Source organism: Oncorhynchus keta, chromosome 25 (genome assembly GCF_023373465.1).
Source record: "Oncorhynchus keta strain PuntledgeMale-10-30-2019 chromosome 25, Oket_V2, whole genome shotgun sequence".
Lineage (NCBI taxonomy): Eukaryota > Metazoa > Chordata > Actinopteri > Salmoniformes > Salmonidae > Oncorhynchus > Oncorhynchus keta.
Genome location: NC_068445.1, coordinates 20483808 through 20510683, shown reverse-complemented (window position 1 = coordinate 20510683; position 26876 = coordinate 20483808). Strand labels below are relative to the sequence as shown.

Here is a 26876-nt window from a genome sequence, read left to right as displayed (position 1 = left end):
CCCGTAATCCGAATCATCAATTTATTCATTTTAAGTTTGTTAACAGACTGTATTTAACACCAAGGAAACGTTTTATGATGAAATTTGCCCAAACTCCTAACTATTCATTGAGTCCACTAAATCAGGTAGGCACATTCTTCATAGGATGTGGGAGTGTCCTGCAGTTAAATGCTTCTGGAACAAAGTAAAAAAGTGCATGAATGTAAATGTTCAATGTGTTGCATCTACTGTGTTACTTAATGGTGATAGCTCCTTGAATCTCTCAATCAATCAGAGACCATTACTGCTGAAAGGCAGGATTGCTGCAAAAAAAAAGATGTTGGAACTTAGATGGCACTCACCTCACTCTCTCCCAAATCACCAATGGATACCGTTACTATTAGAAGTTGTAAAATTAGAATAATCAACAGCGAATTAATACTTATGTAAATGAGGTATTTCTGTAATTATGGGGTATTATGTGCAGAATGATGAGAAAAAATGTATAATCCATTTTAGAATAAGGCTGTAATGTAACAAAATGTGAAAAAAGTCAAGGGGTGTGAATCCTTTCGAATGCACTGTAACTATATATATACTACCGTTCCAAAGTTTGGGGTCATTTAAAAATGTCCTTGTTTTTGGAAATAAAGCACATTTTTTGTCCATTAAAATAACATCAAATTGATCAGAAATACAGTGTAGGCTTTGTTTAATGTTGTAAATTAGTATTGTAGCTGGAAAAGGCAGATTTTTAATGAAATATCTACATAGGTGTACAGAGGCCCATTATCAGCAACCATCACTCCTGTGTTCCAATATGCACGTTGTGTTAGTTAATCCAAGTTTATCATTTTAAAAGACTTAATTGATCATTAGAAAACCATTTTTCAATTATGCTAGCACAGCTGAAAACTGTCGTGCTGATTAAAGAAGCAATAAAACTGGCCTTCTTTAGACTAGTTGAGTATCTGGAGCATCAGCATTTGTGGGTTCGATTACAGATTCAAAATGGCCAGAAACAAATAACTTTCTTCTGAAACTCGCCAGTCTATTCTTGTTCTGAGAAATTAAGGCTGTTCCATGCGAGAAATTGCCCTGAAACTGAAGATCTCGTACAACGCTGTGTACTACTCCCTTCACAGAACAGAGCAAACTGTCTCTAAACAGAATAGAAAGAGGAGTGGGAGGCCCCGGTGCACAACAGTGCAAGAGGACAAGTACATTAGAGTGCCTAGTGCGGTGCCTGTTTCTCAAACAAGTCCTCAACTGGCAGCTATGTATGTATGTATGTATGTATGTATGTATGTATGTGTAAGGGTTTTCCTACTCCTCTTCGTCTGAGGAGGAGAAGCGAGAAGGATCGGAGGACCAATGCGCAGCGTGGTAAGTGTCATTATTTTTAAAAACATCAACTGAACACTATGAATACAAAAACAAACCGTGCACAAACCGAAACAGTACCATGTGGCGAATAAACACAGACACGGAAACAATCACCCACAAAACAACAGTGAAGCCCAGGCTACCTAAGTATGATTCTCAATCAGAGACAACTAACAACACCTGCCTCTGATTGAGAACCATACTAGGCCAAACACAGAAAACCAACCTAGAAACACAAAACATAGAATGCCCACCCAACTCACGTCCTGACCAACTAAAACAAACAAATAACACAAGAACTAGGGTCAGAACGTGACAGTACCCCCCCCCCCCCCCCACCCAAGGTGCGGACTCCGGCAAAACCTGAACCTATAGGGGAGGGTCTGGGTGGGCATCTGTCCGCGGTGGCGGGTCTGGCGCTGGACGTGGACCCCACTCCACCATAGTCTTAGTCCGCACCTTTGGGGAGGGTACTGTCACACCCTGACCTTAGTATTCTATGTTTTCCTTGTTATTTTGGTTAGGTCACGGTGTGACATGGTTGATGTATGTGTTTTTTGTATTGTCTAGGGGTTTTGTATGTTTATGGGGCTGATACCTTTCTACGTAAATTGTATGTCTATGGTTGCCTAGATTGGTTCTCAAAAGAGGCAGCTGTCTATCGTTGTCTCTGATTGGGAACCATATTTAGGCAGCCAAATTCTGTGGGTACTTTGTGGGTGATTATCTATGTCTATGTTAGTTGCTTGTGTCAGCACAGTTTTCTTATTATAGCTTCACGGTTGTTATTCGTCTATTGTTTTGGTTCAGTTTACTTCATGTTCTTTCTTCAATAAAGAAGAATGTATACTAACCATGCTGTGTTTTGGTCCTCACCTTCTACTCCATACGACGATCGTGACAGTGTATGTATGTATGTATGTATGTATGTATGTATGTATGTATGTATGTATGTATATATATATACAGTACCAGCCAAAGTTTGGACACACCTACTCATTCTGCAGTGGTACGCCATCCCATCTGTTTTTCTCTTAGTGGGACTATCATTTGTTTTTCAACAGGACAATGACCCAACACACCTCCAGGCTGTGTAAGGGCTATTTGACCAAGAACGAGAGTGATGGAGTGCTGCATCAGATGACCTGGCCTCCACAATCACCCGACCTCAACCCAATTCAGATGGATTGGGATGAGTTAAAGCGCAGAGTGAAGGAAAAGCAGCCAAGTGCACAGCATATGTGGGAACTCCTTCAAGACTGTTTGAAAAGCATTCCAGGTGAAGCAGGTTGAGAGAATGCCAAGAGTGTGCAAACTGTCATCAAGACAAAGGGTGGCTACTTTAAAGAATCTAAAATATATTTAGATTTGTTTAACACTTTTTTGGATACTACATGATTCCATATGTGTTATTTCATAATTTTCATGTCTTCACTATTATTCTACAACATAGAAAATGGTTTTAAAAAATAAAGAAACTCTTGAATGAGTAGGTGTGTCCAAACTTTTGACTTGTACAATCCTGCAGTTCCTTATAATGAGAGAAATATAGTGGTTCACTGCATTTCCCTTATCTCCCATTACAGTCAGGTACTAACTGTATGAGTTGTGCAGAGTTACTGGCCACAGCTAGTGACGAGTGTAAGCATTGATGAAACACGGCGTACTGGACAGACAGGAATAAATTAGTGACTGGTTTATGATGCACTACCTCCATTTGTGTTATCACTTTAAACCTGTATGCCTACTTCTGATCAAGCAGATGTGACTTTTCAATGAATCGGTTATCTTAATCTGACTCTGTGCGTGAAAGCGTCATTGAGAGAGCAGAGACAAGGAATGTTGCAGTGGCAGAGGTGTTTCAACCTGCTGTTTGACTGCTCCTCCCTGACCAATGGCGCCCCCTGTGGAGAATACTGGAAGTGTTATCAGATGGTGTATGTTATATAGCTGGAGGTTCAGCACTGCACTGCACCACAGAGCAAACCCAGAGCACAGCTCCAGTAAAGACCACCGCTCAACCCAGACAGCAAAATACATACACAATGCCTCCTATATGCAAACAAACACACAAAGTACTACAAATCAAACACTGTAAAGGTAGTACAGTATTATGACATCTGAGCCAACACACCACGGCAGGATAGTGGTCTATTAGTATTATCTGCAGCAACGTCTGACTCTGGCACCCCTCCGTTTGCATCAACAGTGACAAACCTGCGTCATAGATTTATAGATCAAAATACGAGAACAGCCAGCAACTTTTTTTGTTCAATTTCTTGAAAATTAGTAAACTAGACATTCATTTCCTTTTTTAAAAGCATCTGTGACATTTGTCTGTTTCATGGCGAAGCATAAATCCCTAGTTCTCAGGCTCAGAGCCTTGGGCAGCCTGGTCCAGACAACCATAATCAAGAACGAGGGGACTCGTCACCAAGCTCGGGACCTTGGGACCGAACACCTCTCTTTGCAACTGGATCCTGGACTTCTTGACGGGCCGACCCCAGCTGGTAAGAGTAGGACACAACACCTCCACCAAGCTGACCCTCATCACAGTTCCCCCCCCCAGGGCTGTACTCCCTGTTCATCCACGAATGTGTGGACACACACGACTCTAATCCATCATGAAGTTTGCTGAAGACAAGATGGTGGTAGGCCTGATCACCAACGGCGATGAAACAGCATACAGGGAGGAAGTCAGAGACCTGGAAGTGTGGTGCCATGACAAAAACCTCTCCCTCAATGTCAGCAAGACCAATGAGTTGATCGTGGAGTACAGGAAACAGGGGGGGTGCACACCCCCATCCAAATCGACAGTGCCACAGGAGGGAGGGTCAAGAGCTTCAAGATCCTGTGTGTCCACATTACCGGGGACTTAACATGGTCTTCACCATCCTCAGGAGCCTGAAACGATTTGGCATGACCCCTCAGATCCTGCACCATCGAGGGCATACTGATATGGAAACTGCACCGCCGTTGACCAGGAGGCCCTACAGATTGTGATGTGGACGGCCCAGCGCAATCACTGGGGGAGAGCTCCCAGCCTTCCAAGGACGTACATGCCAGGCGGTGTCTGAGAAAGGCCCAAAATTGCCAATGACACCAGCCTCTCGAGACATGGACTGTTCTCCATTCTCCCATCCGGCAGATGGTACTGGTGCATCAATGCTCAGACCAAAAGATTCCTAAACAGCTTCTATCTCCTGGACATAAAATTTTTAAATGGCTAAAAAGTACTGTTCCCCCTCACAATTTACGCTGCTGCTAAAATGATTACTGATTAGATTTATTACTACCACTAAGCTGCTGTCCATTGATTATTGACTGCCATTACCATTAGTATCTATCTATTTATCCTGTTATTGGTCACTATTACTCCTGTTTACATGTATATATAACCATTAGTATATTACTATAAGTATTTATGTATTCCTGCCCTGTTTACATGTATATCCACCAATTATGTCTATACTGTCCCTCTGGCACACTCACACTCTTACACACTCACACTGACACACTCACCACCACGCACACCCCTCCCGTCCACTTCTGCTGCTGCCCTACTATTATTGTTATTATTATTCATGCTGCTACCATTCACTTTCTCCTAATCCCTGCCTACATGTATATATCTACCATAAATACTCCAGTATCGTTGCACATGGTACATTTGGTACTGGCACTGACTCTGTATATAGCTTCCTCTCTTTTTTCTTATTTCTTGTGTTTCTTGTTTTTGTTTGTTTTTATACTATTTTGATATTAAATTATGCACTGTTGGGTAGGGCTTCCAAGTTAAGCATTTCACTGTACTTGTGCATGTGACAAATTGGATGTGAAACTTGGGAATGCCATATGGTGGATAACAAACCAAGGGCAGGGACACACATCCACACTATCACATGGCCCTGAGACTTTGAAGGGCCGATCAGTCATTAACACTGCAGTGTGTGTGTGTGTGTGTGTGTGTGTGTGTGTGTGTGTGTGTGTGTGTGTGTGTGTGTGTGTGTGTGTGTGTGTGTGTGTGTGTGTGTGTGTGTGTGTGTGTGTGTGTGTGTGTTATTGACTGTACGTTTCTTAGTGTGTAACTCTGTGTTGTTGTTTTGGTCTCACTGCTTTGCTTTATCTTGACCAGGTCGCAGTTGTAAATGAGAACTTGTTCTCAACTGGCCTACCTGGTTAAATAAAGGTGAAATAAAAATACAAATAAAATAAAATGTGTGCTGACCGGTGGCCGGCGTGGGGGGGTTATGATAACCATGGGGTCAATGATGGGCATCGGCCCGGGTCACACCAGCTGGGAATGACAACAGAGAGGATAATCTAGTGACATATTTGTGCTCTGATTCTAGAAGTGGTCCTAGTACATGACACAGGGATAAAAGCAGAGCTGATATTGATACAGATAGTGGCGTACTACTGACACCTAGTGGTTGTGCATCACATGGCTTTAGCTATTTTACCATAAGATGTCTTATCTGAGGTGGTAGCAGACTGGTTCTGTTGTTGGCCTCAGAGACTTTCTAACACTTTACTGTCAACAAGGCAGAGAGGCATGTTCTGGCTGAAAGCAGACAGGTAGTTCCTTTAACAAACAAAGGCATCACACTGGTTCTGAACAACTGCATCACACACAGGAGCCTAACCTTTTGACATGTTTCTCCATATTAACACTCGAGTGCTTTACAGTGGAAAAGGTAAAGGGCACGGCTCCCTTGGCGGTGTTGAAGAGACTGTGTTAGTGCAGCTGGGTTCCACTCTAAGGTCCTACTTCCTGGCTGCAGAGCAGGGGGTGTGAGAGTGATTAAAGGACCGGGGACAGTAGAGGGGGGACAGGGGGGACAGGGGGTGAGAGTCTGGGTCTGGGTAAGGAGGAAGAGACTTACTATCTCAAAGCACAGTTGGGCATGGCCAGAGGCGTCCAGAGGATGTCAAAGGGTGTTTTTCTTTCTGAGCTTCCTTCTCCCCATATCAGAAAATATTACATTTTCTCTTGTACCAACCACCTCCATCCATTCCCATCAGGTGGTCATCCTTAACCCTCTAACACCTACCCCCCTTCCTCTACAACATGGTCAGAACTTCCATGGTCCACTGCCCAAACTGATATGTCTTTGATTAACAAATCTTTTCATAGGTCCGATATTTTGATAAATAGAAATGACAACTACTGTCTGTGGTACAAAACTGATATAAAGTCTACTTCATGATCCATGTAGAATACATTAGACATATTTCATGAGTACTGTAATTTCTAGAATTTTACAGCTGTTATAAGAATATGCAGTAAAGCTTCAAGCAAGCCCTCAACACACATTTTCTGTGACCAGTAAGAGAGAGTATGTTTTTGCCTTGTGTTATCCGAGCCTTCATAACACTATTAATAACACACACACAAAATACAGCCTGATGCTCCGTGTTCTCACTCTAGCCCAATCTATTCCTTAAGATGGGCCAGCCAGCCTCTCTCCACCTGTTTCTTTCTTCATTTCTAATCAGGTGTCCCTTAATAAAATCGCTGTGACATTTCCTACTCCACCCCCTGCAAATCCCCCCTTCACTGAAAAACAACTACAAAACAAAAGTAAAGCTTTCATTCCGACTGCTCACATTGATGAGGGAGTGTCCTGTCAAAGACCTGCGATGAAATTAGGACTGGAACATATACACACACACACACACACACACACACACACACACACACACACACACACACACACACACACACACACACACACACACACACACACATACAAACAACACCAAAGTAGCAGGTGCTCCTGGTTAAACCTTAATTACATGATTTCTGATTTCTTTGATTGATATGTTAATGACTATGTCATTAATGCAAAATAAGAAATGCCAGCAGCTCTGTTAATTAATGGATTTATTTGATTAGATATCCTGCTGCATATTTATGCATGTTTTTATTCAGTGGTGCACTGGGTGGAATGGAGATGCACTGGTTGTTTGTGTTGTCACAATGTTGTTACCCCACAGAGATGCACTGACTGTGGAGCTGAGGTGAAGTGGGACACGCCTGAACACGAGCACACACAGATGGACAGACCGAAATCATTACTTTATCTTTGACTAGAGACCAAAAAAAGTTGAAATTAAGACAATATTTTATTTGACCAGAAGGTGGCATTCTAGAGCTTCTTTCCACAGTCCAAAAGCACATCATCAGGCAACAACCGCTTGCTTGACGACTCAAACGGAATTCTCCACTGCTCTATGTTCGCTGCGGAGAAGAAACGAAACATCCGTAGGCGTAGCGTTTGATCGGAGCAAGAAGTTTTGGTAGCCAGGCTAAGCAACTGCAGCACCATTGTCTAACTTTTCAAACTTTGTAATGCAGTCCCATGTGCAGCTGCACAATCCCTTGCTACAGGGTCTGAACAGCATAGCAGCATAACCCCACCTCCACTGCCTGCTCGAGATCATGGAACAACTGTCGTTGTAACTTATCATCTACTACCCAGGCCCATTACACCCTCATCTCACTGGAGACGGCTGTCCATACACGGCTACAGAGGAGATCGACTGTGTGTCCACAACACAGATTCCATGCTGTAGTTGGCCACCCAATATATATACCAGAGGAGGCTGGTGGGAGGAGCTACAGGAGGACAGGCTCATTGTAATGGCTGAAATGGAATCAATGTAAAATAGTCAAATGTGGTTTTCATATGTTTGATACCATTCCATTAATTCCATTTCAGTCTTCACAATGAGCCCATAATCATATAGCTCCTCCCACTAGCCTGATATATACTATATATAAATATTGACAGACAGACAGACTGGAACAGACAGACAGACCAAAATATATGTCTTCTCAATATGCTAAACGATGCTCATCAATGGCTTTGATAACTGCTCATTTTCATTCATGAAACTAAGTGAAATGTGATGTAAAAGAGCTAAGTCGGCATTTCCTGCTGTCCCAGTCATTATGAAATATACCGCTGATGCAGCCTGTAATTGATGAAGCAGAGATGTAATGTTTGAGGCGAGTGCCACTAGTGCGACAACAGCCACCAGCTCTGGCAGCGCTGTGCACAAGGTTCCAGTATGAGAAAAGCCTGCAGGTATGTATTACTCCTTAGTCAGCAGTCATTACAAAGGTTCTTAAAGGAGAGGTAGAAAGAAGAGGATGAGGAAAGAAAGAGAGGGACACAAAAACATGTCCTCTCTCAATCCTGTAATTTTGAAGTTACCACTGAGTGGATCGGCAGTGAAATCTTGCTCATTGACACAATACGCTGCAGTGTGAAGACAAAGAGAGAGAGAGAGAGAGAGAGAGAGAGAGAGAGAGAGAGAGAGAGAGAGAGAGAGAGAGAGAGAGAGAGAAAAAGAAAAAGAGAGAGAGAGAGAGAGAAAAATAGAAAGAAAGAAAGAAAGAAAGACAGAAAGACAGAGCGACAGAGAAATAAACGGAGAGCGACAGAGAGAAGAGGTAGAGTACCAGACAGACCCATAGGACAGTTCTGCCACAGGACAGTCAGTAAAGCAGGAAGAGGAGTAGGAGAGCATGCAGTGTGTTTACAGTTTCCTCATGTCTGTATGCACAGTACATGTCTGCCAGTGCCACTGTGCACACACTGTAGAAATGCATCAGTATATGTCCATGTGTGCCCCAGCACCCCTGATCAGAGCTTAGCATGAGAGAGAAAGAAGGGGGGTGTCTCTCTCCCTCCTGCCCCCCTCTCCATCTCTCCCCCTTCCCACCCTCTCCGACCCCCTGTGAGTGGACCCCTTACCTTGCGCTTTTTATCCCGCGATCGGTTCCTCTTCTTGGCCTTCTCCTCCTCCTTCTGCAGGCGCTCCGCCTCGAGCTGGATTTTTAATTCCTTGTTCTTCACGAGATGTTTGGCGGCTTGTGCCATATTTCAGCCTGGTTGAGACGACTGTCTGTGGAGATGAAGGTGGTAGAGGCCTGGCGAGGTCCTGGGTTGGGGCTGGGGCTTGGGGGCTGCAGTGCTGGAGGTCCTGGGTTGGGGCTGGGGAGCTGGGAGGCTGCAGTGCTGGAGGTCCTGCCTGCCGCGGGCAGACCCTGACGCTGATGGTGCCGGTGTGTGTTCCTTCGTATGGCCCTGCAGCGTCTGAGAGAGCGTGTTCACACTCTGCCTCCTCCTCTTCAGCAGTGCAGCGCAGTCACACAAAAACATAAAAAACACACGTAAAAAAACTGCCTCTCTCTCACTTGCTCACTGTGCTGCTCCCTCCCTCTCCTTCTCTCTGTATTGCTGCTCCCCCTCCCTCTCTATCTCATTGCTCCCCCTCCCTCCATTGGTACCCATACAGGCTGTCTGGCGCAATGTGTGTGTGTGTGTGTGTGTGTGTGTGTGTGTGTGTGTGTGTGTGTGTGTGTGTGTGTGTGTGTGTGTGTGTGTGTGTGTGTGTGTGTGTGTGTGTGTGTGTGTGTGTGTGTGTGTGTGTGTGTGTGTGTGTGTGTGTGTGTGCGCGAGTGTGTGTGCGAGTGTGTGTGCGAGTGTGGTGCTTATGTGTGCAATAACAGACCATTCTATATCACACTCTGAGCTGCAGTAATAACACCAGCAAGCCTGCTACAAGCTCAAGCTTTCTCTCCCGCGCTCTCTTTCTCTCCTTCCCTTGGTCATTCTCTCTTCGTCTCTTCTCTCAATCTCTCTCTCATGTACACTAGAGGGGCACCATATGGACAGCAGAGAGAGAAGCTACTCCTGTGTCATGGTCAAAGTGTGTGTATATCTAAACATGTGCAGGCGTCAGTCAGTATGTGTGTTTGTGTAGCATGCAGAGAGGGGAACTGACGGAGGTTGCACCTGTTCACTGGTATTGCTACGGTCGTTTTTCGAGCGAACCCTCTGCTCTCACTTTCCAAACCACCCCTCCCCCTCTCTCTTCTCCCTCTCTCTCCTCCCCCTGCAATGCTGCTGATGCAGGCAAAACAGATCCTTTAACATCTCTCTGTCCCTGACTCTGTTCATCACATGCAGCACACAAATACAGTACACACACACACACATGCACATGCACACACAGATAGGGAGATCTTTCTGTCTTAATTCATTGATCATTTCAGAGCAAATTAACTACTGCAGGAGGGAATGGAGAGAAGGAGAGAGGAAGGGGAGAGAGGTAAGGTGTTGGAATTCAATTCAATAGAGGGAGATTTTTGCTTCTTTCATTATCTCATACTGCCCTGTTGTATGGACCCCTGGAGGGTAGTGCGACAGTCATTGGCACAAACACATGATTCCATCTCACCAGCATCACTGACATTGTTGAATCTCTCTCTCTCTCTCTCTCTCTCTCTCTCTCTCTCTCTCTCTCTCTCTCTCTCTCTCTCTCTCTCTCTCTCTCTCTCTCTCTCTCTCCCATGCTCTTCTTTCCCTTCTTTCTCTTGCATTCTTCTTCATTCTCCCTCCCTAACTTTCTCACCCTCTACCAAAATGTCTTACCATTACTGCAGAATAATGAATTATGCTGAACCAAATTTGCATACAAGTTTCATCCTTAGAGAGGAGGAAATTAAGTCCCTCACATGAAAATTAAATTTGTATTCAGTGAATCAAATGACTTTGCCTTGTATCAAGGATGTGTTTTAAGGTCTTTCGAACATTGAACCCTCTCATTGTGCTGCTACATTTCTCCTTCACACTCTACCTGTTCTCACTCTCTCTCTCTCCCTCCCCTCCTCTCTTTCTCCTGCAAAAGCATCCCCTCATCTGATAGTAGCTCACTATTCTGCAGAATCATATAGATGAACAGGTCTGGTGTTATTGCCTTCTGTCTACAGTGCTACTTTAGCTGCCAGTCACACCTTGATCTGTTTAACTTGTCTTTGTACTTGTCTCCACCCCCCTCCAGGTGTCGCCCATCGTACCCATTATCCCCAGTGTATTTATACCTGTGTTCTCTGTTGGTCTGTTGCCAGTTTGTTTTGTCCGTCAAGCCTACAGCGGTTTTCCCCTTGCTCCTGTCTATTTCTAGTTCCTGTTTTCCCGGTTTTGACCATTCTGCGTGCCCTGACCCTGAGCCTGCCTGCCGTTCTGTACCTTTTGGACTCTGATCTGGATTACTGACCTCTGCCTGCCCTTGACCCATTGTTTTGCCTGCCCCCTGTTCTAGTAATAAACTTTTGTTACTTCGACACTGTCTGCGTCTGGGTCTTCCCTGAAACGTGATACTGCCAATGCAGTGCCCTTGGGGCATCTACATTTTAACAGTCACATAAATCCTTTTAGTATGCACCAACACAAACAAATACATTTGTTTGTTTAGGCAGGTCTTAAGAAACACTATGATATTAAGAAAATGTATTTCAAAATAACACAATATAATTGTTTGAGCTTAGTTATGTTACTGAGCAACAGGATAAATATAATAAATAGTAACAGCAGCAAATATGGTGATTGTGTAAGTGTATGTGTTGTTGTGTGTGAGAGTGTTTGTTTGTGTGTGTAGTGTGTGAGTGTTTGTGTGTGTGTGTATAAGCTTCACTGTGTGTGTGTGTGTGCATGTGTGTGTGTTGGGGGGGGTGTCACTGTATGTTTGGGTAGAATCTATGAGTGTGTATATAGTCAGTGCAGATGGGTGTAGGAAGTCAACCCTAGATTAGCTGTTCGTCGGCGGTCTTATTGCTTGGAGGTAGGAGTTGTCCCGGAGCCTGTTGGTTTGAGACCTGATGCTACGGTACCACTTCCTAGACGGTGGCGGGCAGAACAGTCCATGGTTGAAGTCTTTGACCCCCAAAAATTCCTCAGACACTGCCTGGTAGTAGATGGCTGGGAGCTCGCCCCCAGTGATGTACTGGGCCATCCACGTCACCCTCTGTAGAGACTTATGACTGAGGGCGGTGCAGTGGCTGTACCATGTGGTGATGCCAGACATAATGCTCTCAATAGTTCATCTGTATAAGTTCCAGACGATCGGAAGGGCCATGCCAAATCTCTTCAGCTGCCTGAGGCGCTGCTCCGTCTTCTTTATGACTGTATCCGTGTGATGGGATGTTAAGTCCTCAGTGATATGTATGTACATATAGGAACTTGAAGTTTTTAACCCTCTCTGCTGCAGCCCTGTCAATGTGGATGGGAGCATGCTCCCCCCTAATCTTCCTATAGTCCACGATCAGCTCATTGGTTTTGCTGACGTTAAGGGAGAGGTTATTGACCTGGCACCACTCGCCAGAGCTCAAACCTCCTCAATGTAGGCTTTCTCATAATTGTTGTCGATCAGGCCTTCTGCCATCGTGTCGTCAGCAAACTTGATGAGGGTGTTGGTGTCATGTTTGACCACACAGTTGTGGGTGAACAGGGAGTACTGGAGGGGACTAAGCACACACCTTTGGTGGGCCCCCGTGCTGAAAGTCAGCATGGCAGAGGTGTTGTTGCCTACCACCTCAGGTCTGCCCATAAGGAAGTTCAGGTTCCAATTGCAGAGGGTGGTGTTCATTGTGTTACCCCTCTCTCCCATTACAGTCAGGGACTAAAATTATGAGTAGTGCAGAGTAACTGACCCCATCTAGTGGAGAGTGTAAGCATTGATGATACAGGGGGTACAGGACAGAGAGGGGTCAGCACTGACAGAGAACAGTACACCAGCCCCAACAGAATAAAAGAGGGACTGGTTAATGAGACACTACCTCCATTTGTGTTATCACTGTATGAAAGGCCCAGCAGAACCTGTGCTCCAAAGGCCAATATGGGATACAGGCCCTTTAAGAGCTGCCAGTGCTCCTGCGATTTAAAAATGTCTGTCATTGCTGGCATTGAACTCCACCTTCTCACCTGTTGTTGGATCCATGCCATCTTACCCAGAAACAATTAATACTTTTATTTCCTTTGAGTGTGTGAAAAGAACCAACCACACACACACTGAATATAATAAACCTCACCATGAGTGAGACTGAAGAGGATCCCATTCTTAGTGTTCTTTCTAGATTCCATCTAACCATCTAACCGTGGTTCACCTGTTCACCAAGTAAACCTCCTAGCCTAACCAGTCACCCAAGTGCCCACAATAATTTCAATCACTGTAAACCTGTAGGCCAACTTCTGATCAAGCAAATATGATTTTTCAATGAATCTGTTATCTTAATCCGACGACGTGACTGAAAATGTAATTGAAAGAGCAGAAAAAAGGAATGTTGCAGTGGGAGAAGTGTTTCAACCTGCTGTATGACTGCTACTCACTGACCAATGGCGCCCCCTGTGGAGAATACTGGAAGTGTTATCAGATGGTGTATGTTATATAGCTGCAGGTTCAGCACTGCACTGCACCACAGAGCAAACCCAGAGCACAGCTCCAGTAAAGACCACCGCTCAACCCAGACAGCAAAATACATACACAACGCCTCCTATATGCAAACAAACACACAAAGTACTACTAATCAAACACTGTAAAGGTAGTACAATATTATGACATCTAAGCCAACACACCACGGGACGGTGATCTGTTAGTATTACAGTAGTTGCAGCAACGTCTGAGTCAGGCATCCCTCTGTTTGCGTCAGCAATGACAAACCTGCGTCATAGATTTACATATTAAAATACGAGAACGCCAGCATCTTCTTTTTGTTCATATTCTCCATGTCTAGCAAATTAGTAAACTAGATGATTAATACCCATACAGCCCTTCAGACATTTAGTTCCTTTTCAAAAGCATCTCTGACATTTGCTTCATCTGCTTCATGGCGGAGCATAAATCCCAAGAGCTCAGGCTCAGAGCTTTGGAGTGTCTCCTCTGGTGAGCCTGTCGGTGCTGGGCTGCCTGGTCCTGACACAGCATCAAGAGAGGGGACTGATTGGGAATGCCATATGGTGGATAACAAACCAAGGGCAGGGAATCACATCCACACTCTCACACAGCCCTGGCACTCAGACATGTAATCTGAAGGGCTGATTAGTCACTAATACTGCAGTGTGTGTGTGTGTGTGTGTGTGTGTGTGTGTGTGTGTGTGTGTGTGTGTGTGTGTGTGTGTGTGTGTGTGTGTGTGTGTGTGTGTTGTGTGTGTGTGTGTGTGTGTGTGTGTGTGTGTGTGTGTGTGTGTGTGTGTGTGTGTGTGTGTGTGTGTGTGTGTGTGTGTGTGTGTGTGTGTGTGTGTGTGTGTGTGTGTGTGCGTGCAGTCGTGGCCAAAAGTTTTGAGAATGACACAATTATACATTTTCACAAAGTTTGCTGCCCCTAGATATTATTGTTAGATGTTACTATGGAATACTGAAGTATAATTACAAGCATTTCATAAGTGTCAAAGGCTTTAATTGACAATTACATGAAGTTGATGCAAAGAGTCAATATTTGCAGTGTTGACCCTTCTTTTTCTCTGCAATCCGCCCTGGCATGCTGTCAATTAACTTCTGGGCCACATCCTGACTGATGGCAGCCCATTCTTGCATAATCAAGGCTTGGAGTTTGTCAGAATATGTGGGGTTTTGTTTGTCCACCCGCCCGAGTGTGGTGTCAGGAAAATAACCTCACACTCAACGTCAACAAAACTAAGGAGATGATTGTGGACTTCAGGAAACAGCAGAGGGAACACCCCCCTATCCACATCGATGGAACAGTAGTGGAGAGGGTAGCAAGTTTTAAGTTCCTCGGCGTACACATCACAGACAAACTGAATTGGTCCACTCACACTGACAGCGTCGTGAAGAAGGCGCAGCAGCGCCTCTTCAACCTCAGGAGGCTGAAGAAATTTGGCTTGTCACCAAAAGCACTCACAAACTTCTACAGATGCACAATCGAGAGCATCCTGGCGGGCTGTATCACCGCCTGGTACGGCAACTGCTCCGCCCTCAACCATAAGGCTCTCCAGAGGGTAGTGAGGTCTGCACAACGCATCACCGGGGCAAACTACCTGCCCTCCAGGACACCTACACCACCCGATGTTACAGGAAGGCCATAAAGATCATCAAGGACATCAACCACCCGAACCACTGCCTGTTCACCCCGCTATCATCCAGAAGGCGAGGTCAGTACAGGTGCATCAAAGCTGGGACCGAGAGACTGAAAAACAGCTTCTATCTCAAGGCCATCAGACTGTTAAACAGCCACCACTAACATTGAGTGGCTGCTGCCAACACACTGTCATTGACACTGACCCAACTCCAGCCACTTTAATAATGGGAATTGATGGGAAATGATGTAAATATATCACTAGCCACTTTAAACAATGCTACCTTATATAATGTTACTTACCCTACATTATTCATCTCATATGCATACGTATATACTGTACTCTACATCATCGACTGCATCCTTATGTAATACATGTATCACTAGCCACTTTAACTATGCCACTTTGTTTACTTTGTCTACATACTCATCTCATATGTATATACTGTACTCGATACCATCTACTGTATGCTGCTCTGTACCATCACTCATTCATATATCCTTATGTACATATTCTTTATCCCCTTACACTGTGTATAAGACAGTAGTTTTGGAATTGTTAGTTAGATTACTTGTTGGTTATCACTGCATTGTCGGAACTAGAAGCACAAGCATTTCGCTACACTCGCATTAACATCTGCTAACCATGTGTATGTGACAAATACATTTGATTTGATTTGAGGATTGCCCACAAGTTCTCAATGGGATTAAGGTCTGGGGAGTTTCCTGGCCATTGACCCAAAATATCAATGTTTTGTTCCCGAGCCACTTAGTTATCACTTTTGCCTTATGGCAAGGTGCTCCATCATGCTGGAAAAGGCATTGTTTGTCACTAAACTGTTCCTGGATGGTTGGGAGATGTTGCTCTCGAGGATGTGTTAGTACCATTCTTTATTCATGGCTGTGTTCTTAAGCAAAAATATGTGTGAACCCACTCCCTTGGCTGAGAAGAAACCCCACACATGAATGGTCTCAGGATGCTTTACTGTTGGCATGACACAGGACTGATGGTAACACTCACCTTGTCTTCTCCGGAGAAGCTTTTTTACGGATGCCCGGAAAATTACTTTACCCCAGTCCTCAGCAGTCCAATCCCTGTACTTTTTGGAGAATATCAGTCTGTCCATTATGTTTTTCCTGGAGAGAAGTGGCTTCTTTGCTGCCCTTCTTGACACCAGGCCATCCTCCAAAAGTCTTTGCCTCACTGTGCATACAGATGCACTCACACCTGGCTGCTGCCATTCCTGAGCAAGCTCTGTACTGGTGGTGCCCCGATCCCGCAGCTGAATCAACTTTAGGAGACGGTCCTGGCGCTTGCTGTACTTTCTTGGGGGCCCTGAAGCCTTCTTCACAACAATTGAACTCTCCTTGAAGTTCTTGATGATCCGATAAATGGTTGATTTAGGTGCAATCTTACTGGCAGCAATATCCTTGCCTGTGAAGCCCTTTATGTGCAAGGCAATGATGACGTCACGTGTTTCCTTGCAGGTAACCATGATTGACAGAGGAAGAACAATGATTCCAAGCACCACCCTCCTTTTGAAGGTTCCAGTCTGTTATTCGAACTCAATCAGCATGACAGAGTGATCTCCAGCCTTGTCGTCGTCAAAACTCACACCTGTGTTAACGAGAGAATCACTGACATGATGTCAGCTGGTCCTTTTGTGGCAGGGCTGAAATGCATTGGAAATGTTTTGGGGGGATTTAGTTCATTTGCATGGCAAAGAGGGACTTCATAACATTCTGGAGTATATGCAAATTGCCATCATACAAACTGAGGCAGCAGACTTTGTGAAAATTAATGTTTGTGTCATTCTCAAAACTTTTGGCCACGACTGTACGTCAGTGGAGGCTGCTGAGGGGAGGATGGCTCATAATAATGGCTGGAATGGAGTGTAATGGCTGGAATGGAGTGAATTGAATGGTGTTTGATACCACTCCATTCACTCCATTCCTGCCGTTATTATGAGCCATCCGCTGGTGTACACGTTGTATGTGTGTGTGTGTATTGACCAGTGGCCAGTGTGGGCAGGCCTGAGGGTGTTATGATAACCATGGGGTAAGTGTTGGGTATCGCCGGGTCACACCAACTGGGAATGACAACAGCCTAGGGCAGCTTGGCAACCACCACTGTTCTGTCTCATGCATCTGATGACTATGGCACCACTTCTGCTAAGTGGCGGAGAGAAATCTATATCAAAACATAAAGGGTTGGGATGTACAGGCTCTTGTTAAAGCCAGGGTTATTCTACTGCTCTTCCCTCGAAACACAACAAGGGTTTACCAATGATATATATAAACCTTGGATTGCTGATGCTATGTATTGGCCAATGAAATTCTTTGAAGCCACTGGCCAGCCATATTGGTACCCCCCAGAAGAAGCAGTCCTCCATAGAAATGAAGTAAATTTTGCAATGACAAAATTACATGTATTTAAGTATTTTTAGTTGTTGTAGTGGGAAAAGTAACATTAGAACTTTAAAAAATATATACTTTAAGAAAAAGAAAAAATATTTATGTTTAGCTCAAATAATATAGTATGGATTAAGGTATCTGTAATAGAATACAGGTGGCAAAAACAACCGTAAACATTAATAAATGCATTTCGATAGCTTCACAAAAAAATGTACAACGGTGGTTGAGTGCGAAGACGGAGGTGCAGTGGCTTCAAAACAGCGCCCCCTATCAGTCATCTAGCATACATACAAATAATTGGGTTTAACCCCCGAAGCCTGAGGAAATTGCCCACTATCTTACTATAAACACATGTCCATTTGCTGGTCAAAACAACAGCTTTATGTGTTTTTTTGCCTTTGTAAATTATTTTTTTTACTAAATAAAAAGAAATGTGTTCTAAACCCAAGGAATGTCTACAAACAAGCTAAGAAATGTTCAATCAACTGAAACCTCTAACTCAGTGGTACTGAATTAAAAAAAAGCCCCAGCTTGGCTTTAGTAAAGAGCTCTAATGTGCAACCTGGTCTCAGACAAAATCGTATTATATTTTAAAATCCAAGCCACTCCTTTTAGTATGATATGTTACTTTGCGTTAGGTTACATTAAATTGACATACCAACGTAATAGCAGTTGTACAATATAATACAAATTGTAGGACATATAGTATTCTACATCTTGACTGGTTAGTATGATATATTACGTTCGACTGCTTTAGTATGATATATTATGTTTGACTGTTTTAGTATGATATATTATGTTGAACTGCTTTAGTATGATATGCTATGTTCAGCTGCTTTGTTGTGGTATATTACGGTCGACTGCTTAGCTTTAGTATTTTATATTATGTTCGACTGCTTTAGCATGATAAACACTACATGACCAGAAGTATGTGGAAACCTGCTCGTTGAACATCTCGTTCCAAAATCATGGACATTACTATGGAGTTGGTTCCCCTTTGCTGCCTTAACAGCCTCCACTCTTCTGGGAAGGCTTTCCACTAGATGTTGCAACATTGCTGCAGGGACTTGCTTCCATTCAGCCACAAGAGCATTAGTAAGGTTGGGCACTGATGTTGGGTGATTAGGCCTGGATGGCAGTCGGCGTTCCAATTCAGGGCTCTGTGCAGGCCTGTCAAGTTCTTCCACACCGATCACGACAAATCATTTCTGTATGGACCTTGCTTTGTGCATTTTCCTGCTTAAACAGGAAAGGTCTACGTTTAGGATTTGAGCTTGTCACGGATCCCTCCGGTACTGTTGCTCATTCCGTGCACCAGTTTCGGAGGTCTACGTCACCAGCTTCTAGGCACTGAACTGTGTCATTACGCACACCTGGTTCCAATTCCTCACTGATTGCATTTGTATTCGATTATTCGATTATTGTTCCCATGTCCATTGTGCTTGTGAGTACCTGTGCTGTTTTGGCTTTCGTGCCGTTTGGATGGTGCATACATGATTACGGGTTTCGCCCCGTGTATTTATTTTAGGTACTCCTCGCTCTTTTTGTTTGGGTTTCAACCCTGTGTTTTGTATAAGTGTTTGTTTGGTCTTCGTCCCCATGCCTTTACATGGCACGCTGTAATTTGGGTCAATAGAAACCCCTATTATGCATTCCTGCGCCTGTCTCCCGAACCTTCACACAACGTGAGAGAGCAGCTCTGGGGGAAAGACGTTTTACTGCTAACCAATTAGTTCCCTCTGCCAAAACCACAGCCATAACCATTGGCTGGATTGTTCCATTAATCAAATCTCAGGAAGTAGCTACACACAGCAAGTGAGGATGATGTAAATAAAACCAAAACAATATAATTGAAAGCAATCGTCTCTTTCATCTGGGTACATCTTTCTTTTGTGTGAAAATGCATGACAGTAGTTTGCTTATCATATAATGGTACATTTCAGACTAATTCAAGACCAGCCATTGCATTGACAGACGCTATTCATCCTAGCTTATTATCAACTTTATTATCAACTGGCTAGCTTTATCAGGCAGCTTTAGATGCGAAGGGAAAATACATATATTTGCTAGTTAACCATCTGTTGCTAAAGATGAAATAAAGGCCATTACTTAGCTAGCTATCTAGCTAAATTGAAACTGCTAGCTAACTCCCACCATCATTACTGCAGAGTAGCTAATGTTAGCTAGGTTTCTAAAAAATAAAACTTAGATTCGCTAGCTATAGTTTAAAGACTTGTTACTGACTTTTGAACACTTTTTGTCAATGTTAATGGGATTTATCTGTTAATTGAATGATTGGAATATTCCACCCTGACACCATATAACTGTATGGAATTGATTAGAATGTATACAATTATAATCAATAAATGTATAGTCTCTAAAGTGTCTTAAACACAGACTGTCTGAGCAAGATTCGGTGCCATCCTTGGCTAGGGCCACTGAGAGATTTTGGGAAAGGACAGGGAGTGATTCTCACGGTCCTTAATCTTTGTCGGCTGGGTAGCAGGACATTGTGTGCTAATGTTAGTGTGAATGTGTGTGCGTATGTTAGTGTGAATGTGTGTGCGTAGGACCTAATGTTTGTGGGGTGAACGTATGTGCGTAAGAAGCCAGTATAAAATGACTGGTTTTGTACAACAGACCAGCGCTCTCGTGAATAAACCTTATTGACTATTTTAGCTGGGCCTCCGTCTGTTTCATTTCAATCAGTTTCTTACAAATCCTGATGAGCAGACTGAGTAGTTTAATTGAATTGGTTTATGAACATTGAGAACATAATTCTCGTGACAGAACTACTTATGTTCATTGCACTGCCTGTTTATTGATTCATTGGTGACTGAAAAGGTTGGCGAGGAAAATGCCCCTCAAAATTTTACTGCAAATAGACTATTGGTTGGGTATCATTTAGTTGATGTGCAAATTTGGCATGAGTGTTTAATTAGCCTAGTTAGCCAAGTTAATGACTGACAAGGCTTATTGTTATTGAAGTTTTTTTGTTATTGCATTTCAGGTGGAGAGGAAGTAAGATCACGAGAAAGCAACATGTTGCCAGACAACCACAGGTCCCAGGTATTACAGTCAATGCTTATGACCTGGATATTGAGGCTTGTTGTGCTGTCCCTTCAGAATAGTTGCAAAGACTATCCATCAACCAACTAAAACTGTGAAACAGCATTATTCCCCAACAAACAGCTGCGTTGGACATGTTTCATGTATTTTGGTTTAAAGGTAGCCTTAATCTGTGGTTCAAGTTGTATCTTCATGTCTGTAAATTCACTAACCCCTCACCACTGACCTCCTATTGGCCCAGGGCCTCCTGCCAAACCATCTAATCAGTCTCTCTGACAAGGATTTATTCAAGGAGTCGACAAGTTTATGGTGCATAGGGCTTCGAAATTGAGCTTAGGTGTATCCTGTTTTCATTGATCATCCTTGAGATGTTTCTAAAACTTGATTGGAGTCCACCTGTGGTACATTCAATTGATTGGACATGATATAGAAAGGCACGCACTGGTCTATATAAGGTCCCACAGTTGACAGTGTATGTCCGAGCAAAAACCAAGCCATCAGGTCAAATGAATTTTCCGTAGAGCTCTGAGACAGGATTGTGTCGAGGCACAGATCTGGGGAAGGGTACCAAAACATTTCTGCAGCATTGAAGGTCCCCAAGACCACAGTGGCCTCCATCATTCTTAAATGGAAGAAGTTTGGAGCCACCAAGACTCTTCCTAGAGCTGGCCGCCCGGTCAAACTCAGCAATCAGGGGAGAAGGGCCTTGGTCAGGAAAGAGACCAAGAACCCGATGTTCACTCTGACAGAGCTCCAGAGTTCCTATGTGGAGATAAAGGACTCTCAGACCATGAGAAACAATATTCTCTGGTCTGATGAAACCAAGATTGAAAGAGCTCATTCTGCTGTTTCCTGAAGTCCACGATCATCTCCTTTGTTTTGTTGACGTTGAGTGAGAGGTTATTTTCCTGACACCACACTCCGAGGGCACTCACCTCCTCCCTGTAGGCCGTCTCGTCGTTGTTGGTAATCAAGCCTACCACTGTAGTGTCGTCGGCAAACTTGACGATTGAGTTGGAGCCGTGCGTGGCCACGCAGTCGTGGGTGAACAGCGAGTACAGGAGAGGGCTCAGAACGCACCCTTGTGGGGCCCCAGTGTTGAGGATCAGCGGGGTGGAGATGTTGTTACCTACCCTCACCACCTGGGGGCGATCCGTCAGGAAGTCCAGTACCCAGTTGCACAGGGCGGGGTTGAGACCCAGGGTCTTGAGCTTGGACATGGACATTGGTGAGTAGTATGCTAGGGAGTGGTGCGCGATGTGCCCGTCTCCGGAGCCTGACCAGAAGACCTATTCGTTTGCCTCTTTTACGACGTCGTTGAACACAGGATCCGCTTCGCGAAAGTCATATTCCTGGTCCTACTGATGGTGAGTTGACGTTGCTCTGATATTCAGTAGTTCTTCCTGACTGTATGTAATGAAACCTAAGATTACCTGGTGTACCAATGTAAGAAATAACATGTAAAAAAACAAAATACTGCATAGTTTCCTAGGAACGCGAAGCAAAGCGAGCGCAGATTCAAAATCTGTAAGTGTATTTTTGATTCACAGCAGAATATTCATATTCGTAAAATATATTATGCTTGCAAATTTTATTGAAAATTTTCAAATGTCAAGTTGCAAGTTTTCCACTGTTCAATCTTTCACACATCATGATACAAACTTGAGAGATTAAATTACATATTTGCAAATCGGACTTGCAACCACAACTGACAATGTGTGACTGTCACGCCCTGACCTTTTTTATGTCTCTATTTTGGTTTGGTTGGGGCTGGTCGGGGCTGAACTGGAGGCGGCGAAAGCGGAGAGGCGGTGATATGAGGTAAGGCAGCGAAGCAGGCATGAGAGGCAGCCCCCCAATTTTTGGGATGGGGGCACACGGGGAGATTGGCGGAGTCAGGCTATAGACCTGAGCCAACTCCCTGTGCTTACCGGAAGCAGCATAGTACTGGTCAGGCTCTGTGTTATGCGGTGAAGTGCACGGTGCTGCCAGTGCGCGCTCATAGCCCGGAGCGCTATAGGCCAGCCCCCCACAAGTGCCATGCGAGAGTAGGCATCCAGCCAGGACGGATTGTGCCAGCCCAACGTGTTTGGTCTCCGGTGCACCATTTCGGCCCAGGGTATCCTGCGCCGGCTCTGTGTGCCGTGTCTCCGGGGCGCTGGGAGGTTGCTGTTCGTCCTATGTCTGCGCTCCACCCGTGCCAGGGCGAAAGTGGGCATTGAGCCTAATGGAGAGGTGCGAGTGGTAAGCACCAGATCTCCAGTGCTCCCCCACAGCCCGGTTCGAACTGTGCCTGCACTCTGGAGGGGCCGGGCTAAAGTGGGCATTCAGCCTGGAGGAGTGGTGCCAAGGCTGCGCACCAGAGCTCCAGTGCTCCCCCACAGCCCGGTTTATCCGGTGCCTCCTCTACGCACCAGGCCTCCTGTAGGTCTCCCCAGCCAGGTGGGCACTGTGGCAGCCCCACGCAACAGGCTGTCTCTGCGTCTTCTCCTTTCAGAGTCTGCCTCCAGTCCGTAGCCGCCAGAGCCACCCGTCAGTCCGGAGCCGCCAGAGCCGCCAGAGCCGCCCGTCAGTCCGGAGCCACCAGAGCCGCCCGCCAGTCCGGAGCCGTCCGCCAGTCTGGAGCCGCCAGAGCCGCCCGCCAGTCCGGAGCCCCCAGAGCCGCCCAGAGCCGCTCCAGAGGCGCCACCTAAGTGGACCAAGACTAAGGTGGAGTGGGGTCCCCGTCCCACGCCAGAGCCGCCACCGCGGTTAGATGCCCACCCAGACCCTTCCCTATGGGTTTAGGTTTTGCGGCCGGAGTCCGGACCTTTGGGGGGGTACTGTTACGCCCTGACCTTAGTTCCTTTTTTATGTCTCTATTTTGGTTTGGGCGGGGCGTGAGTTGGGGTGGGCATTCTATGTAGTTTTTCCAAAAGGCTGGAGTCCCCTGTACTAGATGGAATGGCACGGAGTTTATATACAGTTGAAGTCGGAATTTTACATACACCTTCACCAAATACATTTAAACTCAGTTTTTCAGAATTCCTGACATTTAATCCAAGTAAAAATTCCCTGTTTTAGGTCAGTTAGGATCACCACTTTATTTTAAGAATGTGAAATGTCAGAATAATAGTAGAGAATGATTTATTTCAGCTTTTATTTCTTTCATCACATTCCCAGTGGATCAGAAGTTTACATACACTCAATTAGTATTTGGTGGCATTGCCTTTAAATTGTTTAACTTGGGTCAAACGTTTCGGGTAGCCTTCCACAAGCTTCCCACGACAAGTTGGGTGAATTTTGGCCCATTCCTCCTGACAGAACTGGTGTAACTGGGTCAGGTTTGTTGGCCTCCTTGCTTGAACACGCTTTTTCAGTTCTGAATTTCTATAGGATTGAAGTCAGGGCTTTGTGATGGCCCCTCCAATACCTTGACTTTGTTGTCCTTAAGCCATTTTGCCACAACTTTGAAAGTATGCTTGGGGTCATTGTCCATTTGGAAGACCCATTTGCGACCAAGCTTTAACTTCCTGACTGATGTCTTGAGATGTTGCTTCAATATATACACATAATTTTCCTCCTCATGATGCCATCTATTTTGTGAAGTGCACCAGTCCCCCCTGCAGCAAAGACCCCACAACATGATGCTGCCACCCCCGTGCTTCACGGTTGGGATGGTGTTCTTTGGCTTGCAAGCCTCCCCCTTTTTCCTCCAAACATAACGATGGTCCCTATGGCCAATCAGTTATATTTTTGTTTCATCAGACCAGAGAACATTTCTTCAAAAAGTATGATCTTTGTCCCCATGTGCAGTTGTAAACTGTTGTCTGGGTTTTTATAGCGGTTTTGGAGCAGTGGCTTCTTCCTTGCTGAGCGGCCTTTCAGGTTATTTCGATATAGGACTCGTTTTACTGTGGATATAGATATTTTTGTACTTGTTTCCTCCAGCATCTTCACAAGGTCCAAAGTATGTTCATCTCTAGGAGACAGAGTGCGTCTTCTTGCTGAGCGGTATGATGGCTGCATGGTCCCATGGCATTTATACTTGCATACTATTGTTTGTACAGATGAACGTGGTACATTCAGGCGTTTGGAAATTGCTCCCAAGGAGGAACCAGACTTGTGGAGGTCTACAATTTTTTTCTGAGGTCTTGGCTTCTTTTTTAATTTTCCCATGTTCCCGCTGAATTTGAATGTAGGCCTTGAAATACATCCACAGGTACACCTCCAATTGACTCCAAGCTAGAAGTATCAGAACGCCTAGAAAGGTAGTTCTAACCTTAAATATGACTGGGAGAAGTGTCAAGAATAAGAAAGAAATATAGTCCACTAGAACACAGCAAACATGAACAATAGTCTAAACATAGCTGTTTGTGGTTAAAAAAGTAGACAAAGGTGGCGCTACAGTAGTGTGGAGTGAAGACAAAGGTGGCGCTACAGTAGTGTGGAGTGAAGACAAAGGTGGCGCTACAGTAGTGTGGAGTGAAGACAAAGGTGGCGCTACAGTAGTGTGGAGTGAAGATAAAGGTGGCGCTACAGTAGTGTGGAGTGAAGACAAAGGTGGCGCTACAGTAGTGTGGAGTGAAGACAAAGGTGGCGCTACAGTAGTGTGGAGTGAAGACAAAGGTGGCGCTACAGTAGTGTGGAGTGAAGACAAAGGTGGCGCTACAGTAGTGTGGAGTGAAGACAAATGTGGCGCTACAGTAGTGTGGAGTGAAGACAAAGGTGGCGCTACAGTAGTGTGGAGTGAAGACAAAGGTGGCGCTACAGTAGTGTGGAGTGAAGACAAAGGTGGCGCTACAGTAGTGTGGAGTGAAGACGAAGGTGGCGCTACAGTAGTGTGGAGTGAAGACAAAGGTGGCGCTACAGTAGTGTGGAGTGAAGACGAAGGTGGCGCTACAGTAGTGTGGAGTGAAGACAAAGGTGGCGCTACAGTAGTGTGGAGTGAAGACGAAGGTGGCGCTACAGTAGTGTGGAGTGAAGACAAAGGTGGCGCTACAGTAGTGTGGAGTGAAGACGAAGGTGGCGCTACAGTAGTGTGGAGTGAAGACAAAGGTGGCGCTACAGTAGTGTGGAGTGAAGACAAAGGTGGCGCTACAGTAGTGTGGAGTGAAGACAAAGGTGGCGCTACAGTAGTGTGGAGTGAAGACAAAGGTGGCGCTACAGTAGTGTGGAGTGAAGACAAAGGTGGCGCTACAGTAGTGTGGAGTGAAGACAAAGGTGGCGCTACAGTAGTGTGGAGTGAAGACAAAGGTGGTGCTACAGTAGTGTGGAGTGAAGACAAATATGTGACAGAAGCCTACCATCAATTAGACAATGATGAATTCTTCCAAACTCTTACCTTCAACCCTACAGAGGACCTAAAAACTGAATTGAGTTCAAATGTCTTTTCAATGGCAGTCTGGCTTCTTTTTACCATAAGTCCACAAAAGTCTTAAAAATCCCCCAGGCAGACCAGTCATCAGTGGTAATGAAAGTCTGACAGAACCCATCTCTAAGTACATCGATTACTTTATTAAGACTTTTCTGATGTCACTCCCAGCCTGTCTTCAAGATACCACAAATGTGTTGAACAAAATGAAGGAAATTAACAATATAGGTACAGCTTCCTTTTTAGTCCCCATGGATGTGGAGTCTCTACACACCACCATTGAACATGAACAGGGTTTGGCAGCTATGCACCAGTTCTTGAGAACCCGACCTGAAACTGAGATGCCTCCTACAGAATTCATTGTCTCACTGACTGAATGGACTCTTAATCATAACACCTTTATCTTTCAGGGCCATATTTCTAAACAGGTCAAAGGGTGTGCCATGGGAGCTTACAGCCCTTCCTATGCTGGTTTGTACTTGGGTAAATGGGAAAATGATTTCATTTTGGATCCTTCTAATAACCATTTCTTTGACTGATTATATGGTGGGGACGATATATTGATGATGTTTGTCTGTTTTGGTCCGGCTCAGAAGATTAACTTATTTCCTTCCACCAATACCTTAACAACATTAACCCTAACATTAAACTAACTATGGAGTACAGCAAGGATAAAATTCATTTTTAGGACCTCGACATCAGTAAAAATGACAAAGGTTGTTTGCACACATCAATCTTTAGGAAGCCTACAGATGGGAATACCATTCTGAGGGCAGACAGCTTTCACCC

At 44.8% G+C, this 26876-nt stretch overlaps 1 protein-coding gene across 14 annotated transcripts in view; it reads right to left on the bottom strand.

Annotated features, from left to right (window-relative positions):
• The window catches only part of LOC118358384 (ankyrin-1-like), a 209168-nt gene extending 199669 nt beyond the window's left edge, over positions 1-9499 (bottom strand). For 8 of the 14 annotated variants that reach the window (XM_052478812.1, XM_052478827.1, XM_052478813.1 and 5 more), the window contains exon 1: positions 9132-9494. In XM_052478812.1, the coding sequence (XP_052334772.1) occupies positions 9132-9257 (126 nt within the window). In that variant the 5' untranslated portion in view covers positions 9258-9494. Of the gene's footprint in view, positions 1-9131 lie in introns of all 14 variants that reach the window. The other 6 variants (XM_052478822.1, XM_052478828.1, XM_052478815.1 and 3 more) reach the window with 3 other exon arrangements.
• Between the last annotated feature and the right edge of the window lie 17377 nt (positions 9500-26876).